At 44.3% G+C, this 20,629-nt stretch overlaps 2 protein-coding genes across 2 annotated transcripts; both read right to left on the reverse strand.

Annotated features, from left to right (window-relative positions):
* Positions 1-521: 521 nt before the first annotated feature.
* LOC148183376 (uncharacterized) lies at positions 522-1,805 on the reverse strand. The gene is given in 1 exon segment (XM_088061454.1): positions 522-1,805. A coding segment is annotated over 1 exon segment (1,284 nt).
* A 3,108-nt stretch (positions 1,806-4,913) lies between these two features.
* Positions 4,914-5,264, reverse strand: LOC148183377 (endogenous retrovirus group K member 6 Pro protein-like). The gene has a single exon (XM_088061455.1). It carries the CDS (start codon positions 5,262-5,264, stop codon positions 4,914-4,916), a length of 351 nt encoding a protein of 116 aa, XP_087917581.1.
* Between the last annotated feature and the right edge of the window lie 15,365 nt (positions 5,265-20,629).

Raw genomic sequence — 20,629 nt, forward strand, 5'->3', positions numbered from 1 at the left:
TTCATTTCAGTTGGAAAAGACCTTTCAAGATCATCAAGTTCAACTGTAAACCTAACACTGCCAAGCCCACCACTAAACTGTGTCCCTAAGTGTCACATCTACACATCTTTGAATCCCTCCAGGGGTGGTGTGCCACGGCGACGGAAAGCCCGGAGCACCGCGACTTCTCTAGAGAAACAGCCCTGAGAAGGGCTGGGCCGAAGCACGTGAGCAGCTTCAAGCAGTCGAGTGATTTCAGCTCAGCGGCGGCAGGCAGGCAACACAGGAAGCAGAGACGAGAAAGCTGGTCCAGCGTTCCGCTAAGCACAAACCTTTATTCAGGCAGAGCTTCGGCGAAGGGTGCCAGCAACAGCTAATCTCCCGAACAGGGGAAAACCCAGGGTATTTATGGGGAAGGAGAGGGGCGGGGGGAGCCCGAGATACATGTATCGGGGTGGGACAGCAGGGGAGAACGCCAATGAAACACAACAGTTTAACATATCTAACTCAAAGACCCCTGGGAGCGATACATTGTGTCTCTCTTACAGAGAAGTATCTTGTCTCCAGGGGAGAGCCAGAATCTTGGGCTCAGCGGGCTCCTCCCTACCCACAACTCCCCCTTCTTTACTTATTAAAAAGGCATCTCCTAGAGAGTTAGCTAATAGCTTCTTAAAACATGAAAACATACTTAGGAAGATAATAACAATTAGGAAAACCCAAAAAATGTTTTTGAGGATGGAGGCAACCCATCTCTTGAGTCCCGAGCTCACAAAAAGGTCTTCAAGCCACTGGGCCTCTTTTTCAGTCTGGAGTTTTTGGACTGCATGTTGGAGTCTCTGGATGCGGGCGTGGATGCCTTCACTGGGGCTGGAGAGGTTAAAGCAGCACAAACCGTCTGATTCCTAGCAGCCGTGTCCATGGGCCAGGAGCAGAAAGTCTATGGCAGCTCGGTTTTGTAGCGTGGCATGCCTAACAGTCTCTTCATCTGTCAGGAGGTCACTCAGGACAGAGGAGGTCCGGTTGGCCTGCTTACCAAGCCAACACTCCAGGTGAGAAGGCTCACCAAGGGCTTTAGCAGCAGCTGCCCACAGCAAAAATGCTGACATCACCACCCTCTTTGTGTAGGACCAATCTTTTTTAATTTGGCTATCGCAATTTTCATCTAATTGGGTGAGATCTTTCTTTTGGCGGGCCAATTCATTCTTTTTCAGCCAATCATGTATTAAAGTTGAATTTGGAGTGAGGATGGTAAGCTGTCCAAGCGTGCAAGGACTTCCCCGGAGTCGGGAAGGGATTCCTGCCCACACTCTATCCCCACAGATCAAGAACACTCCCCGGGGCAGCACTCTGGGATAGTGAGAAGAGGTGGATCGTGTGCTGCTGGTGTAATTGCACCATTTGTACTGATTGTAAATTTTACTGTTGGGAGTCACATTTTTCCTTGATTTAATTGCCCTTTGGTATTTTGAGGCAGGCCATGTATTGGCTACTGGGTGATAATTAAAATTTATGCAATAGGTAGCTTTGGAGGATCCCAAAAGCTCTAATTCCTGGGGTTCCTCTGGTGCATGGGGCAAGATCTTTGTCCACTCATCCCAAATGTCTACCGGGTTGGGTTCTTTCCCTGTGAAAGGATATTCGTGGGGCTTTAAAGGAATCCCTACCAGGCAGGATGACAGAGGGTTAGCGGCGCTGCCCATGGACAAGCAGATGCATTCTTGTTGGAGCGTCTTTGTGAGGGTGATCCACACGTTCTCCTGGGGCTGTGCTACTAGCCAGGCCTCTACAGCTGATGTTTTCAGGAGCATCCAGATGATCAGGAACATCAGGAACTCAAGGATGGTTTTGCTCTCCATTTTCTACAACAGGACATAAAAGATTAGCTCTGATTTTTGGAGGGGGGGGGGCTATTTTCTTTTTTTTTCCTTTTCTCTCCCATCTCCCCCCTCTTTTAAAAAAAAACAAAAACAAAAACAAACTATTATAAGCAAAGTTATTCTGTGTATTGGGGACACATGACCTGCCACCAGCAGCAGCACAGAGGTGCATTTTGGTGTAAGCTGGCAATTTGGGCTAGGCAACGAGGGTGAGAAGGGGAAGGGGGAGGGAGTTAAGAAGACTTGTGTACTGTCACGGTGTCAGGCGTGACGTTGGCAGTCGTCTCGTTGCAGCCCTGGTAGCAGGACGGTTTGGCCTCTGTCTGGTTGGTGGTCTGGTGGCAGGTCGGTTCGGTGGACTCCGACGATGTCTCTGTTTCCAGGCTGCAGTGGGCTGCTGTTTTTCTGGACCTGTGTGGGTCTCAGGAGACTTTGAAAGTTCTGAGTCTGGTGCAGGGTTTGTAGGGCCTAAATAAGGTTTTACATTTTTCCCTGGGAGCCACTTAGGTCCTGATGGTGTGGATATACACACATACCCTCTCCCCCAGGTAATTAATGGGAAAGGTCCTGATGTCTGTTGTGATTCAGGATCTTTGATCAGCACCGGCGGCTTCTCCGTGAGTTTGGCATGAGTTGAATTAGAGAAGTGCCGAATTACAGGGGGGTCAGGCTCTGTAGGCGAGCAATTTAGAAAGTTCATGACATATAGAGCCTTACAGAGCCTCTCAATGGGAGGAATGATCTCTGTTCCTCCCCGCTGGTGATCAAGGACTCTTTTTAGGTTTTGGTGGGTTCTCTCTACTATTGATTGCCCTGTAGGAGAATGAGGAATGCCTGTGGTGTGTTTCACCCCCCACTCATTGAAAAAGTCTCTTAATTTGTGAGAGGTGTAAGCAGGTCCATTGTCTGTTTTAATTTGTTCTGGGACTCCCAGGGTAGCAAAAGCAAGGACAAAATGTCGGATGGTGTGCTTGGCATTTTCTCCTGCATGGGCTGAGGCAAACACTGCACCAGAGAAGTTGTCTACGGAGACATGTACGTATTTGACTCTCCCGAAGGACGGGACATGAGTGACATCGGTTTGCCATATCTGGCAGCTGTTAAGTCCTCGGGGGTTAACCCCGGAGGTAATGACTGGTATTTGGAATGACTGACAATTGGGACAGGTGGCAACTATTGCTCTAGCCTGGTCTCTAGGTAGTCTGAACATTCTCATCAGTGCAGGCACATTTTGGTGGAAGAACTGGTGGGACAATTTCGCTTGTGCGAAAATGTCAGGGACATTGGCTGCTCCAGCAGGCATGGCTAAGGCGTCTGCCCTCCTGTTTCCTTCGGCAATGGCACCTGGGAGGTCTGTGTGCGCCCTCACATGCATGACATAGTATAGTTGCTTTCTGTGGGAGATAAGATATACTAATTCAGAAAGCAATTTGTATAAATTTGGATTAGAGACCTCTTTTAGAAATGCATGTTCTGCTCTCATAGCTATTCCAGCCACATAAGCCGAATCAGTCACCAGATTGAAAGGTTCTTGGAATTTCTCAAAAGCTCTGACGACGGCTGCTAATTCAGCAATCTGTGGTGATCCCTCGACCACTTGGACATCAGACTCCCATTTCTGTGTCCTGGGGTCCTTCCAAGTCATGACTGACTTGTGGGATTTCCCTGAGCCATCTGTGAAAACCGTCAGGGCCTGGAGCGGTGTTTTGCTCTGTAATGATTTGGGGACCAAATTAAATGTGGTTTTGAAATGTCTGTGGCCGGGTGGATGTATAGAAATTTGGCCTGAATAGCTATTGAGGGCGAACTGAAGGCTCTCATTGGTTTGGAGCAAAGGCTCCAAACTTCCAGTTGCCAATGGGAGGAAGATACATGTGAACTCACAGGCTGCAAGAGTGTGGAGACGGACTCTAGCTCTTTTAACGAGTTCAGCCATGATTTCCTGTGGAGTGGTAATAGTTTTAGTGGGCTGGTTATGTGTAAAGATCCACTCGATGATAAGGAGAGGATCCTTCAATGCCATGTCCCATTGAAAAATGAGCGCGTGTAAGCACGGGGCCTTACCCAGGATAACCAGTTGGAAGGGCAGGCTGGGCTCATACCTGTGGGCTTGCCGCGAAGACAGGGCCTCCTGGACCTTGGTGATGGATTCCCGGGCCTCCGGTGTGAGGGAGCGTGGTGAGTCGAGGGCCTCGCTGCCACGGAGCAGGTTGAAGAGGGGTGCAAGGACTTCCATCGTTACCCCAAGCAGAGGGCGTATCCAGTTGATGGACCCGCAGAGCTGATGTAAGTCCTGCAGGGTCTTGGGGTCGTCTTTGATGGTCAGCTGCTGGGGCACGATGGTCTGCTCGCGGATCCGGAGTCCTAGGTAGGTCCAAGGGGAGGTGTGCTGGATCTTGTCTTCATGTATCTCAAATCCAGCGTCCTCAATTGTCTGGATAGTTTTTTGTAAAGTCCTGTGCAGATAGTCATCGTCAGCAGCACAAACCAGGATGTCATCCATGTAGTGGAGGATGACGGCATCTGGGAACAGGGTCCTCACAGGTGACAGAATGTGGGCCACGTACCATTGGCAGATGGTAGGAGAATTTTTCATCCCTTGGGGAAGGACTAGCCAATGGTATCTTTTTAAAGGTGCTTGTCTGTTTGGAGAGGGAACCGAGAATGCAAATCTGGGGGCGTCCCGAGGGTGGAGGGGTATGTTGAAAAATCAGTCCTTTATGTCAATGACAGCCAGCTTCCAATCCCGAGGGAGCATTGAAGGGGAGGGCATGCCAGGCTGAAGGGGTCCCATGTCTTCAATGACATCGTTGATCTTCCAGAGGTCATGAAGGAGTCTCCACCTGTCCTTGCCTGGTTTGCGTAGGACAAAGACAGGGGAGTTCCAAGGGCTATTGGACTCAGTGATGTGGCCCTTGGCAAGCTGCTCTTCCACGAGGGCTTCCAGTGCGTGCAGTTTGGTCTCAGATAGGGGCCACTGATCAACCCACACTGGATGGTGCTGTTTCCAGGTGAGTTGGGGGATGGTAGGCGTGGTGCGCTTCTCAGTGACCCCCACTAAAAATCCCTGCTGGGAATCCGCAGAGAAGCCCCCCATTGGGACAGGAGATCCCCTCCCCAGAGGGTGATTGGTGCTCTCACCACAAATGGCCTGATGGTTGCCATTTGTCCTTCAGGTCCTTCGATGACAATATTCCGTTTGCTCCTCATGGAAGCTGTCATCCCTCCAATTCCTGAAATCATGCCTGCCGCAGGTTGTAATTCCCAATTGTTTGGCCACTCGGAGCGGGCGATGATGGTAACATCTGCTCCAGTGTCTAGCATTCCCGGGCGCTGAATCCTTTCCCCATAGCAAAATAGGCTATAGTCCACGATGGGTTTGCTGGAGCCCACAACCTGAGTCCACATAGCGCTGGGGTTGAGGGTAACCTGATCTGGGCAGTCACTAGGAAGTAAAAAGGCCTGTGCCACAGGAGTCTGTTCCTTTAAATAATAAGGAGGGTCTATGCAGGTCAGAGAGATGGAAATTTCATCTCCAGGGTATATAGTCTGAACCTCAGGAACAGTATGAATTTGCCCTGGAGAGTTGGTTGGATCCCCAAGTATTAAGATGTTGGAGGGACTGCCTGGTGGTCCACGTTTCCCTGTGGGGATTTTGTAAATACAGTCACCCTCCATATGTAAAGAGAGTCTAGTTACCAGTTGACACCGGGTTCCCATCTGAAGCACTCCACCTGCTGGGCTTGATATCGGGGTCCCCGTGGACGCAGGATGGTGGGTTTGGCAGGAGGGGTGGAGTGGTGCAGCATTTGATTTGATGTCGAAGCACAGGGCCGTCCCGTGCTCTGCTTGAAGTTTCCCGAGTGCCAATTCTGTCTGGGTAACCATTAGTGGGCTGGCGGTTGTATAGAATGTCTCTCCGGACAGTCTTTGAAAAAATGTCCAGGCTCGCCACAATTAAAACAGCGATTTGTGTTGGGGTCTGTGGCATAAGCTCCAGATATCCCCTCTGCCACTCCTTTAGCCACTGCAAGTGCCACTGTATTCTCACTTGAGGCAGAGGAGTGTTCGGTGCAGGCTTCAACCATCTGATCTATGGTTGGTTCTGGGTCCAGAGGGAGGGCTCGCAAAACTGCTTCTCACTCCGGATTAGCATTGGCCATTGCTATTTTTACTAATAATTCCTTTTGTGCCTGAGGGCTCTCTATCTGCTTTTCAATGGCTACTTTTAACTTATCAATATGCTTAATAAAAGACTCAGTTGCCCCTTGCTTAATATTGGTGAAGCACTGCGTTGGCACTTTATCATCAGGGGTGGTAAAAAGAGATATCTTAGCAGCATTAGCTATATCCCATAAGGCTGCTTCAGGCAGATCCCGGGCCTGATCTCGGGGCTTTTGGAAATCTCCTTCTCCTGCTAGTTGTTCTAAAGTAAAATTAGGTCTGTTAGCATCTTTAGCATAAACATCTGCTATTTGCTTTAAATGTTTTTTCCACTGCCTCTCCCACAGCATGTACTCTGCTGGGGAGAGAAGGCAGTTCATAATATTCTTGATGTCATGTGGGACCATGACGTGGGCAGAGAAGGAGGCTTCTAGCAAGTGTTTAAAAAAATGTGAACCCCTGCCATGTTCTTCGGCAACTGGTTCAGGAAAAGATTTCCTTGGAGAAAAGTGGGAAAAAACCTGTTTGTTTAACAGAAATGGAATAACATTAAACAGTAAAACCTGTCACTGTTCGATGAGATAGCAAATCCAGAAAAAGTCCTTTTCATGTGGTATAACTCGGCTCATTCAGTCTCTTATCAGCCCCTCCAGCGCTGGCAAGTGCAGAGACCCAGGCCCCGGTGGGCCACAGACATGAGCTCCTGGGGTTTGTCTGGGTTTTCAGTCCAGAGCAGGTTTGAACAGATCCAAGGAAAAAGCACACTCCGGGGAACTTCTCTGCCTCAGATAGCTAAAAACTAACTAAAAGCAAAAGAGCGCTCTGTCTCGCTGTCTGTCCATGCTGCAGACAATACAGTCCAGGAGCAGGATGCGGGGGAGTGAGTGCTCTTTCTGAACACAAACTGCACGCTTCTTCTTCTCCCCCCTTCGCTCTCAGAACCAGTTATAAAGGTGCAGAACTTAATATGTAACATAAACAAGGCGATTGGGGATACAAGCATGACAAAGTCACCCCATGACAACCTTGTTAACCCATGCTGGCTGGGACTGGTCCCCTGATTGTCCCATATGTGTTGGGCACTCAAGATGATCTGCTCCATGACCTTCCCTGGCACTGAGGTCAGGCTGACAGGCTTGTTGTTTCCCAGATCCTCCTTTTGGCCAGCCTTGTAGATGGGTGTCATATTTGCTCACCTCCAGTCACCTGAGACTTCCCCAGTTAACCAGGACTGCTAATAAATTATTGCAGGTCACTTGGTGAGCCCTTATGCCAGCTCCCTCAGTACTCTTGGGTGGATTCCATCTGGCCCCATAGATGTATAAGTGGCATAGCAGGTCAGTAACTGTTTCCTGGACTCCTTTGCCCTTCAGGGCTTCCTCCCAAGGGACTCTGTCAACCAGGCCCTTAAAGAGGCCAAAGTCTGTCCTTTGGAAGTTCAAGGTGGCAGTTCCCTAGTTGGCTCTCATTGTGTCAAGAAGTTATATTCTGAACACTCCAGGAACCTCCTGGACTGTTTTCTCTTTGATGTGTTGTATTTCCAGCAGACATCTGGTAAGTTGAAATCTCCCATGAGAACAAGGGCCAGCAATCATGAGACTTCTCCCAGCTGCTTACAGAATATTTCATCTGCCTCCTCATGGTGGTTGAGTGGTCTGTAACAAACTCCCACCAAGATATCTGCCTCGTTGGCTTTCCCTCTGATCCTTACCCATAAACACATGACCCTTTCATCACTACCGGCAAGCTCTAGACAGTCAAAACACTCCCTAACATACAGGGGCTACCCTGCTGCCTCTCTTGCCTTGTCTGTCCCTTCTGAAGAGTTTATAGCCATCCATTGTAGCATTCCAGTTGTGTAAATCATCCCACCATGTCTCCATGATGACAACTATATCATAGTGTTTTCTAGCTGTGCAATATTTATTGCTCCTCCTGTTTGTTGTCCATGCTACATGCATTGGTGTAGATGCACTTCAGCTGGGCTATTGATCTAGCCATTTTTTTAGGGGGAGAAGCCCTCATTCCTTTGTGATTCTTTTCAGGCACTTCCATAGTTTCTGATAAATCAATAACCCCTATGTCTTTGTTGCCACATGGATTTCCATTTCCTACCTCCAGTGAGATGGCAGAGCAAAGGACCTTGCTAGCACACCCCTCAGTCACATGCCTTTCCCCCACCCCTTCCCCCAGCTTATCTGTAGCAAACTTGGTTTTATCCCTTTTCTCCTTCAAATATAGTTTAAAGCTCTTTCAATGAGCCCTGCCAACTCCTGTGCAAAGATACTTTTCTCCCTTTGAGACAGGTGAACCCAGCAGGCCTGGTGTTGTATAGACTGACCCATGATCAAGAACCCCAAAGTTCTGCCAGTGACACCACACTTGGTGCCAGGTATCGAGTTGCTGGCTCTTCCTGATTCTTCCTTCATCATTCCTTGTGACTGGAAGGATAGAGAACACTACTTGTGCCCCTGATCCCTTAACCACTCATCGCAATGCCCTCAGACTTCTTGTTGCAACCTCATTGTTGCCTACCTGAAAAATCAATACTGGATAATAATCTGAGGGTTGTACTGGGTAGGGAGCTTTCTTTTCACATCTTTAACCTGAGAGGCAGCAAACTTTCTTAAGGAGTGGGTCTGATCTGCATATGGTATCTTCTGTTCCCTTCAGAAGGGAGTCTCCTAAAACTGATATTATTTGTATTGGTATGCTATGATGGTGTGGTGGGTTTAGCGCTGGTTAAAATTACCAGTGCACTTACTCATATCTTGCTGTGAGATATGGATCAGGAGAAGGGCAAAACAGGCTCAAAACTTAAAAGGTATAAAGAAACTTTATTAACAGGACTACGAGAATAAGAAGCATCAGAATGAAACTTCTAGAACACTTTTCCTCCCCCTGCCTAACTTCTTTCCTTTCCTAACTGACAATGTAGAGACAAAACCTGGGTTGTTAAATCAGTTACTAACTATACAATAGTCTTTCATCAGTTCTTGTAGGGAGAGGAGTTTTCTCTTGCCATGCAATGGAGACTTCTCCACAAGAAAACAGTTCTCTAGTGGCTTTTCATTTCCACAAATAGCAGCTGCCTGGGTTAAGTTCTGCAATTGTGAAATCCTTCCCATTTGCACAGCCCTACTACAAGTGTGTCCATAGGCAATGTACTCATGGGGTATTATTTTAAGGATGAGTTGTTCAAAGGCAAAGGTTCACTTTGTCTGTCTCTGTGATCATTTCTGGGAACAGAGGTTTTCTTCTTCTCTCCCTGGGGGAAAAGAATCTTCATCACCCTCATCTCTCTCTCTGTTCAAGCTTCTCATGGGATCACAGCTACTTTAACATCTGCTTGGCTTCATTATGGATGCCTCTGCTCACATCTACAGTTTGAATACTTCATCCCCCCATACTCTCTCATGAATTAAAAGAGATATTTCAATGTATCATTGTCTATCTCCATGGTCCTATCATGAGAGCTTTCAGCCCCATTAGGGCATCTCTTCATTCTCCTTCTATCTGAGGCTTGACTCCTTCTTTACTGACCTTGGTGTTTTCATGGGTTTTTTTTACGTGTCATCACTCCTCTTCCTGGAGAGAGGATCAAGGTCTGCAGGTCTCATCTGTCTAGTGAAAGGGTTAATATCTCACCCAGTAGCCACAGCAGCCAGTGTTGGATTTCAAGCCATGCTGTGCCCCTCCCTCTGGGGGGATGGGAAGTCCTGGCTCGGCCTGGATCCGTCTGTGTGAGCCCGGGGGGGTGGGGCGGCTTAGTGTTGGCAAGATGTCAGAAGCCGTGGCCTGGCCCAGCCTGGGGCTGCAACCCTGCAGTCTCCATCCCCCACCTGGGAGCCACTCGGGTCCAGCCCAGCTCCCCTCCCAGGCCGCAGGGGGAGCGGGACTGGCCCCACTAGAGGTCAGTTACCTTTCGAGGCTGGAAGCAAAAAGAGAGATTTCCCGGGCTTGTTGTTTTTAGAATGTGGATCTTATGGAGGCAGATCTAATTTCTAAATGGTGCAATATGTTGTCAGTTCTCAGAACTAGCCAGCTATTGGCTTTTCCCAGGCATAGAGGAAGCTCCCAGTAGCTTTTCTCAAAGAAATCACTTCTGTGGGTGGTTTCTTACTTCTTCCCCAAATGCCAATCAACGCAAAACCAGCACAGATGGTAAGACCAAGTTTTACAAAAGAAATTTTTAATGGAGTGGTGTAATTTTTTAATCTAGTGCATTGTCAAATTCTCAAAATTATTATTGAAGATGATTTAAAATAATTAAAGAACAGAAAAGTAAAGCCTCCAAGAACTTAAAGAAAAAGATTGGCTGCCATGTCATGCAGAAAATAGTCCAAACCTTTTTGTAATTGAGTATAATATTTTTTTAGTTAATATTTAAATTGCAGTAGTACCCAGAAGCTCCACATCTGAATAAAAGCTTTAACACATTATGCAAGTGTAAAAAAGCATAAGTCTTTTTTGCATATGGCTTACAACTGAATTACAAAATAAATGGTCTACAAGAGGCAGATAGAAGGAGAATGAGAAGTATGAGAGAGACTCAAGGCATCTGAACATTGCACCAAAGGAGAATTTCTACATAAAATCTGACAAAGGGCAGAAAGTATAATGTAATGCTGCTGGTCAGTAAATTTAGCCCTGAGGTGAAGACTGTAGAATCAATAGCAGGTTAAAAAGCCCAAATTCTGCATCATGCTAATATATAACAACTGTTATATAGGACTACTGTTCCCTTGTGTATCGATTATTTAATTTGTCAATGTGGTTTCAACTCTTCATAGGTTTAAGTTTCATGTAGTGGTTGCACTATTATTTTAACACAAAGATGTTGTGTGAAATGCCAGCAAATTTGTTTAGTAGAGATGGTAAAGGTATTTGCAACAGGTTTTTATTAAAATAGCCTTAAAGTTCTTAAATGACCTGTGAATTTAAGGTAAATTTAATTATTTAAAATTAAATTTTCCCCACTATTTACATTTCTTTTACCTTTGGGGAAGAAAGAAACCAAACCCTTTAAAAACTTTGAAAAATTTGTTCTTTAGTAGTTGCATTATTGGTCATGTTTTAAGGAAATTATTTAACATCTTTAGCTATTTAGACTGTAATCAGAGATCCTCTCTGATTCAAAGACAATTCTGATATATTTCACAAACCTACATTAATATAAATGCCTAGAATATTGAAAACTTACAAATCAAGTAAAAATGACAATGAAATTCCTCATTAAATTATATTTTTACATACTCAAATTCCTTAGGTTTATGTGGATTTTCAAAACTGAATTAATAATTACTTTTAATTTAATTTTTTTGTTTTTAACATTTCTTGTTTTAGCATATGTTGCCTGGAAAGAACACAGAACTTTTCCAAACAGTGTTAAAATGATGATATAAAAGCAAGCCTTTACTTGAAAGCTTTCCAGCACACAATATGAAGAAAAATGCACCTGGAATTAGATTAGTACAATTTTATAAGATCAGGTAATTAGTATATCTAGCAAATATTATCCAATTAGAAGAGCGGTTGGTTAGGTAATTTCCCCCCAGGTTCTGCCCCACTGGAGTTATTCCAGGGGCTTTCTTGTTATGTCTTTTAAGTTCTAGTGGAAAACAGTGTCCTTGCTAGCTTAAAAAACAAGACTTAACAGAATTCCAAGAAGCTAGCATAATATGTGGGAAAGTGCAGCTACTGTGCTAAAGAGTTAGAAATTATACAACTATATATTAAAATCTATAAAGCTACAGATATATAAAAAGGAAAAATCCTTAGGCATCACATAAAATGCTGCATTTGAAATAGAATGAGATAAAATAATTGCTATGGGGACTGGTAGTGCTTGTAATGTCTATTCTGTTGTTTAAGGCTGCATTAATTATGAAGAAATTTTACCTGATTTTTCATCTACACAACAACAATCTGTGTAGAAAAAGTAACATAGCTTTGTGCATTGCTTGCATTTCTTTATACTCATTCAATACTGCTTCAAAACTGGTATTATAGATGTAGTTGTAAGACTGCTATTTCAAAAAACAATGGTAGAAATGAGTGAAGAGAGTAGAAATTAAGAACACAGTAAGAATTATATTGTCTTTTTTTTTCTTTTTTCTTTAACCAGACACTGTAAGTGCATAGAATCATAGAAAGGTTTGGGTTGGAAGGGACCTTAAAGATCATCCAATTCCAACCTCCCCCACATGGGCAAGGATACCTTTCACTAGACCAGGTTGCTCAAAGCCCTATCTATCCTGATGTTGAATACTTCTAGGTGTGAAAAACAAAGTTCACTATTTAAATTTTTTAAAAGTTTAATAAGGGATAAAAGGGACAAAATCCAGTGCTGGGGTGCTTGGCTATCTGCCAAAAGCACGCCCTTAGCTTAAAACAATGTTCTTTATATACTGTTACGTTACTGGGGGGTACATGCATATTCATAAGAGTTTATATATATTCAAACATTCCTTTGAGTTTAGATGTTCTTTTGCTTGGTTTTAACCTTTGACTTGCCTTCATGCCATCTTGTAGATTAAACCAATATATTTTATTTCTTCTTGTGGTTCTGTCCTGTTGTTTTTACACTCACTGATAACGAGGAGTCAGTAAATTGGGTTCTGGTTTTTGTTACTGTTATCACTCAGATAGTCTACAAATGCAAGGAACTACCTAATTATCTTACACCATTCTCTGAGTTAGTTACATAAAAGCATTTTAACATCACATAGTCTCTATTTTAATATTATGCTACGGCCTAAGATATATTTATCAAATTACTATTTATATAAGCTATACGGTACATACATAAACTCACGGTTTATAATATACTAAAAAGCAGTTAAAGGAAAATATAAATTGTACCATATCAACATCTGTGTGATTAATAATGATATGCAAAAGCCAATACTATATTGTCATTTATAACACAGGGATGGGGCAGCCATAGTTTCTCTGGGCAACCTGTGCCAGGGCCTCACCACCCTCATAGTAAAGAATTTCTTCCTAATATCCAATGTAAACTTACCCTCTTTCAGTCTGAAGTCATTCCTCCTTATCCTATCACTCCATGCCCTTGTAAAAAGTCCTTTCCCAGTTTCTTGTAGCCCCTTTAGGTACTTGAAAACTGCAATAAGGTCACTATGAAGCTTTTTCTTCCCAGGTTAAACAACCCCAACTCCCTCAGCCTTTCCACATAGGAGAGGTGCTCTATCCCTCTAATCAACTTGGTGGGCTCATCTGGACTTGCTCCAATAGATCCACGTCCTTCCTGTGTTAGGGGCCCCAGAACTGTATGCAGTACTCCAGGAGGGGTCTCAATAGCAGAGGGGAAAAATCCCCTCCATTGACCGGTTGGTCATGCTGCTTTGAATGCAGCCCAGGATACGATTGTCTTTCTGGGCCTCCAGTGCATATTGCCAGCTCATGTCCAGCCTCTCATCCACCAGCACCCCCAAGTCCTTCTCAGTGCTGCTCTCAATCCATTAACCACTCTGACTGTATTGATATTGGAGGTTGCCCCAACCCAGGCTCAGTACCTTGTACTTGGCCTTGTTGAACCTCATGAGGTTCCCATGAGCCCACTTCTCGAGCTTGTCCAGATCCCTCTGGATGGCATCCCATCCTTCAGGTGTGTCAATTGCACCTATCAGCTTGGTGTCATCTGCAGACTTGCACTTGATCTCACTGTCTGTCATTGATGAAGGTGTTGAATAGCACTGGTCCTAGTATGGACCCCTGAGGGACACCACTTGTCAATGATGTCCATTTGGACTCTGAGCCATTGATCACTACCCTCTGGATGTGACTGTCTAACAAATTCCTCATTCACCAAACAGTCCATCCATCAAATCCATGTCTCTCTCCAATTTAGTGAGAAGGATGTTGTGGGTGACCATGTCAAAGGCTTTACAGAAGTCCAGATAAATGACATCCGTAACCCTTCCCTTGTCCACTGATGTAGTCACTCCGTTGTAAAGGCCACAGGTTGGTGAGGCAGGTTTTGACCTTGGTGAAGCTGTGCTGGCTGTCCCGAATCACTTCCCCATCCTCCATGTGTCTTAGCAGAGCTTCTAGGAGGATCTGTTCCATGATCTTCCCAGGCACAGAAGGGAAGCCATGATTTTTCATGGAGTGTGGCTTGGCAAGTACATCAGCCAGTTTCCTCAGGACTCTGGGATGCATTTCATTGTGTCCCATAGACTTATGTATGTTCAGGTTCCTCAGATGGTCATGAACCTGATCTTCTCTTACAATGGGAGGGACATTGCTTCCCCAGTCTCCATTCTTCTGTCCACCCACTCGAGAGGTGTGGGAAGAGAGGTTGCCATTGAAGACAGAGGCAAAAATTATTGAGTATGTCAGCCTTCTCCTTGTCTGTAGTTATCAGTTTGCTGGCCTTGTTTATTGGGGGGGAGAGTAAATCTTTGGCTTTCCTTTTCTGGCTGATGTACCTGTAGAAGCCCTTCCTTGTAATTCTTTGTGTCCCTTTCCAAGTTCAGCTCCAAGTTTGCCTTGGCCTTCCTCACTACATCCCTTCACAACTGGACTGCATCCCTAGACTCTTCTGATTGTACCTGTCTCTTCCACTGCCTGCGCATTTACTTATTGCTCTTTAGTTTGACAACCAGGTCCCTACTCAGCCATGCTGGCATCTTGCTTTCCTTGCCTGATTTCTTGTCCCTGGGGTTCACTTGTCTTTTACTCTGTGGAAGACAGCCTTAAAAATCCGCTAGCTCTGTTCCACTCCCTTGTCTCTGAGAGCAGTCTCCCAGGGGATCCTATTGACTTTCTCCTTGAAGAGCTGGAAGTTTGCTTTCCTAAAGTTCAGGGGCCTAACTTTCCTCCTTATGTGACCCTTGTCCCTCAGGACTGCAAACTCCACCAGTGCATGATCACTGCAGCCCAAGCTGCCTCCAGTCGTGACATCCCCAATTACTTTGCTTACATTGGTGACTATCAGATCCAGTATTGTATCCCCTCTGGCAGGGCTGTCTATTACTTGGTTCAAGAAGTTATCCTCCATGCATTCCAGGAGTCTCCTGGATTGTCTACAGCTCTCCATGCTCATTTCCCAGCAGATGTCAGGGGGAAATCCCTTAGTAGGACAAGAGCCTGCAAGCGCAATGCCTCCTGTAGCTGGAGCAAGAAGACTTCATCACTGGGCTACCCTTAAAGATGCTGCCTGTAGTAGTTTGGTGGGTTGACCTTGGCTGGAAGCCAGGTACCCACCAAGCTGCTCTATCACTCCCCAGTGAGACAGGGGAGAGAAAATAAGATGGAAAACGAGTAGGTTGAGATAAGGCAGTTTACTAAAGCAAAAGAAGTGAAAGTGTGCATGCATAAGCAAAGGGAAAAAAAGGTTTATTCTTTATTTCCCATTAGTGAGCAATATCCAGATACTTCCCAGGAAACAGCTTCAGCATGTGTAATGGTTGCTCTGGAAGGTAAATGTTGTAGAATAATAAATGCTCCCCAGTTTCTCCTCTCTCCCTTAGCTTTTATATCTGAGCTGATGTCATATGGTATGAAATACCCTTTGGTCAGTTTGGGTCAGCTGGTCTAGTTGTGTCCCTTCCCAGGATCTTGCCCAACCCCAGCCCCTTGGTGGGGGAGGGAATGTTGAGAGACAGTGCTGATGCTGTGCCAATGCTGCTCAGCAGTAGCCAAAACACTGGTGTGATAACAACACCTTTACAGCTCCTAATGCAAAGCACAGCCCTGTGAAGGCTGCTGGGGGAAGTGAACTCCAGCTCAGCAGAACCCAATACAATCTCTACTCATTGTTCCATAGCATTTGCATCATACTCAGAACTCAGATAATTTTATATTTAATATATATTTTATATATATATATAATAATAATAATTATAATATATAATATTATACAATATAATATATAATATATATATATATAATAAGAGGGGAATGATAGTAAAAGGTTTTAAAATCATAGAAAATTTGGAGACTTAGAAAGAAAGTTAAGCTTGGAAAGCCCTGGGAAAAGTAGGCCCTGGGAAATGTTAGGCCTTGTGCTTGCTAAAGATCATGTGAAACTGCACCTGTGTAATCAGTATATGATAAATGATACAATTGTTAGATGTGATTAGATATAATTATTGTTTAAAGAACATGAGAAACAATGTTAGGGGGTTGAGAGGGGATCATGAGAAATTCATGCTTGGGTAAAAACAATGCTTACAATTAAACAATGTCAGTTTAATAATTAATATGTAAGTTATATAATGATAGAGTATAAAAACATGTTCAGCTCCAAACCAAGGCGGGTCAGATTTGGGTATGTGTACCCCTGACACCCAGAGCTCTTCAATAAAGCACCTTCATATAATCATTCCATGATTATGTGTTCCTGAACGCTAACACCTTCAAGAGGATCAGAAGTGACATCAACCCTTTGTTTGGTCTGAGGGCTTGCCCACTGGAAACTAGAGCTGCATTTATCCTGCAAGATTTTCCTGTGGTGGTTGTTCTTCCTCTCAGCTGATGTACCTGTGCTTCTAGGGCAGAGGTGGGTTTTCCATCCTACTTCCCCATGTCCTCTTTGTGGTCACAGAGGTTAAACCACAGGTTACCTTGTGGTGTAGACTGACTCCCTCACATAGTGGGGTGCTTGCTCCCAATAGCAGAGACTGTGGTCTATACTGGTGTGGCATGGGACATTTCTTCTTTAACTTGCTTGAGTCTTTCAAATCTTTCCACAGTCTTGGACAGTCTTTCCACAGGTAAGGTTCAGGTCAGTAGGGAGGAAAAAGATGATCTTCGTATTGCTGGAGTCAGGTAGTCATCCCAAGCACTGTTTAGTTTTCCTTCTTTCATTGACATCAATGCCAATGAATTTGCATATGATGATGGTGCGCTTCATACAAACTTGCGCCACATGGATTGTGTACACTGGACCTCGTCTGGATTTACAGGAGACTGTTCATTCTTCAAACCCCTATAGATTATCTCCATCACAGCTAATCCTCTCAGTTACTGGATAGTTTTCTGCATGGTTTCCCACCTGCTTGGGCACACTTAGATCATCCTTGAGAGAATAACTTTCACACTTGACAGGAGTCACCTCTAGAGGATGAGAGCTCTTGTCATCTTCTCAATCCCCTTGTTGATGCAAACATCCTGGGACAGAGATCCCAGTTGCTTCAATACCATCTAGTTTCATAGTGGGCTACAATATCCCAACACTGGAGCAGCCAGGTCAGTAGGGGCTCACCCAACTGGAGGCTGAAATCTTTTCACATATCTCGCAGGTCACCTGGGGATAGGGATCAGGTGATAATCTCTGGCCATACCTCTTCCTTCTTTTCTGAGGGCCCTGCTTCCTCTTCATCCCTCACTATGCAAACTGATTTAGTCCTGGATTTGTTCTGTATAGGGGCAATTTCCATTGATATGTGTTGTTCCTCTGGTTCAGCTACAGTTTGAGTGGACACAGTGCCTGTTGGTCTGCTTTCCTCCTCCTCACTCTGAGGGTGCTATCTAGTGACAAGCAGTGTTCAATAAATAGTAGCCAGGGCCTAGTACATTGTAATAAGTTGCTCTTCTCTAGAGTTGCCTCAGCATTCTCTTTGCAAAATACTCTGTCACTTTGTCAGGATCCTGTAGTTGTTCAGGGCTGAACTTCCAAAACATTGAAGCAGAGAATTTCCAAAAAAAGTCTGCCCTCAGGGCAGATCTTTTAATAACCTCCCTAGAAACCTCTTTCTTAACTCTAAATATGGTGTGGACTGCACTGAGGAGACATGGCACACGTAGCAACAAGAACATGCCTTCCTTAACATCCAAAGGGAATTCAAAATTCCCAAAAGCTGCTGTAACAGGCCTGAAGGAGGAAAAGGGGGTTAAAGGCTGGGGAAAATCATCCTCCCCTGTTCCCCCCAGAGACTGGGTTCAATTATTAATAGACTCACAAAGGTAGCACCCAAGGCCAGGGCAGGAGAGCAACACTGAATACACATCCTAAATGACCCTCGTTGCACTTGATGTTATCATGTCACAAACTGATATCCTACGGTATAGCAACAAAGCAATCCTGATCCCTCTCCCTGCTCTGAAAAAGTGCACCACAAGGAGCATATATGGGAAAATACACAGGGTTAAGCACCACACCCACATGAACAGACCAAGCAACATTGTGGCCAGTGGCTCCATAATTCAACAAATGGCTAGATCAAATTAGTTTCCAACCTTCTCTGGTCAGATCTGTTGTTATCTCAACCCTTTGTGCTGCACATTGGGCACCAAATAATGCTGTCATGGTGTAGGAATGGTACTCCCCAATTAAGTTCTTACACCAAGACTTTCCAAACCACACTGACGTTTGCTTCCTCTCCCCTCTTCCCCCTCTTCTCCCCCCTTCCCCCTGCAGGTGGCAGAAGAGGAGAATTAGAGGCACAAAAGGCAAAGGTCACCAGTTGAGATATGAACAATTTACTGGGAAAAAAAATAGATAAAAAACTATAAAATAACAGCAACAATGTTAATAATTAAAGTATGCAAAAATTGAATGATTCACATGCAAAAATGTTCGCCATAGACCCTGAGACAATGGACAGTGGCTGACGGGTTCCCCACCCCACTATGCTTTGTTCCATTTGAAAGGGACACCCTTCTCAGAAGTTGAGACAGTCCCTTTTGCCTACCTCTAAAGATGATGTAAAGTGGTAATGAATAATACGTCTTGGCCATGCCCCCTCCTGCTGATCTTAGTCAGAACCAGGACAGGTACCTGCTTCGATTTCTATATATGCTGTGAGTAGGTCCCAGTGGTAAAGGATCCTGTATGTAGCCTAAGGAGGAACCTACCCTGGAGGATGATTATCTAAAGCTTTTTTATGTCCCCACTAATAGCAGAGGCTCACATGCATACTCTGATTTGTAGTTTTTTTTTTCTCTTCCACTGCAGAAAGTTCTTATTGAGATTTAATTCTGGTCATGTTAATAAAAAAAAAACAACCTATGTTGGTTTTTCTTAGTTATGGATCCATGGCCTTCATCTTTTCCTGCTTTTTCCTGTTCTCTCAACCTTCCTTTCTGGTTCTTGTTTTCCATATTTAATCTTCTTTTTCTTGAACACACTTGGTTTCCTGATAAAATTTGACAGATGTAATCATTGTGTCAATTTCTGAATAGTAACTTTTGAAGCTCTAATCAATTTCAACCAAATTTGATAGTGGTTCAAAGGTCTCAAAGATCACTGAATTTCTACAGCCTGCCTGACAAGGCAGCAGTTAGGGTAATGAGACCCAAATTATCACTTCTTGGTTTGCTGGACCTCACCTTTCATCTGCTCCACCTGTGCAAGCATCACGACGAAGAGCTCTCCTGCCCATATGGTTGTGAGACACAAGCATAGGTTTTAATGGCCTGAGTCTGGCTAACCCAGATTCTCTTCTTGACACTTTTCTGTACTAGAGGGACTGCTCACAAAAATTTTATATAAACCTTTGTGCCCATCCTTTCTTACTAACTGGTGACAAGCCTTTACTCACCCAGGACACTTCTTAGCACCTGGAGATACTTGTCTCCAGGACACTTGTTAGCACATGAGACTGGACAGCTGACTGTAACTTAAATATGGATTTAATTGAAAGCATTGGTGATGTGAGATTAGGAACCACTAATGTTTCCTATCCTCAATGCCTCTGAACAGTTGTTAAGGTTGTGATGTGAGGCATGTGTGTGACATATTGAGTACTGTGCTGCAGGAGAGCAAGCAGAAAGTTTTCATTTAATGGGGAATGTCAGCAGGATGATTACAAACACAATGACTAAAAATAAGACTGTAAAAAGATGAGTAATTAGTGGTTTTGATTTTCAGATTTTAGACCGGTTTTAATCAGTGTATGTTCTTATTTTGCCCAGTAGCATATGTATGAGATATATATATAATATGTACATAACACAAATGTATTTTAAATGTATTTTAAATCCCTCCAGGGGTGGTGACTCTACCACTTCCCTGAGCAGCCTGTTCCAATACTTGACAACACTTTCTGTGAAGATTTTTTTCCTAAAACCATTGTAGATCCCTTCCAACTGAACTATTCTATTCTAAATACACAAAAATTGCTAATTTTGACCTGAGATTTCCTCTGATATATTTTGACGCTAAGGATAAGATACAATAGGTATTCAAAGTAGTTTCTTTCCCCCCTTCTTGTGTAGTTGGTCTTACTCCCTCTTTACACATGTCAGGAAATTTAATCCACAAATACCAGAGGTTTATGTCCAAAAAGGAGACAGAGGAGTCCTTTTACTTTATTCAAATAAAGGGAGAGGTCATGGGGCATTCCCCTGGGGTCTCTAAAGTTTTTGGAGGACGAAGCCTCCTTTTTATCCTAATTTCCCATCCACATGTCCCTCTCTCTTTCCCCATTGGCTGAGGTACTTGAGAGGTACAGACTTCCCAGAATGCCTGATACCTAAGATTCCCCTCTAATGTATAATCCCCCTCTTAATTTTCAACTCTTGTGGAATTCATGGTGTTTCCTCAGTGTCCCTTTCATCTTTTAGTGGAATCCATCCCATTGTTTCTGTTATCTCTCAGTGACAGTTTCATCTTATCAGCAGACCCACAGCTTGTTTGT

Source organism: Pseudopodoces humilis, chromosome 12 (assembly GCF_049639895.1).
Source record: "Pseudopodoces humilis isolate 2021_Gansu_Grassland_sample_001 chromosome 12, ASM4963989v1, whole genome shotgun sequence".
NCBI lineage: Eukaryota > Metazoa > Chordata > Aves > Passeriformes > Paridae > Pseudopodoces > Pseudopodoces humilis.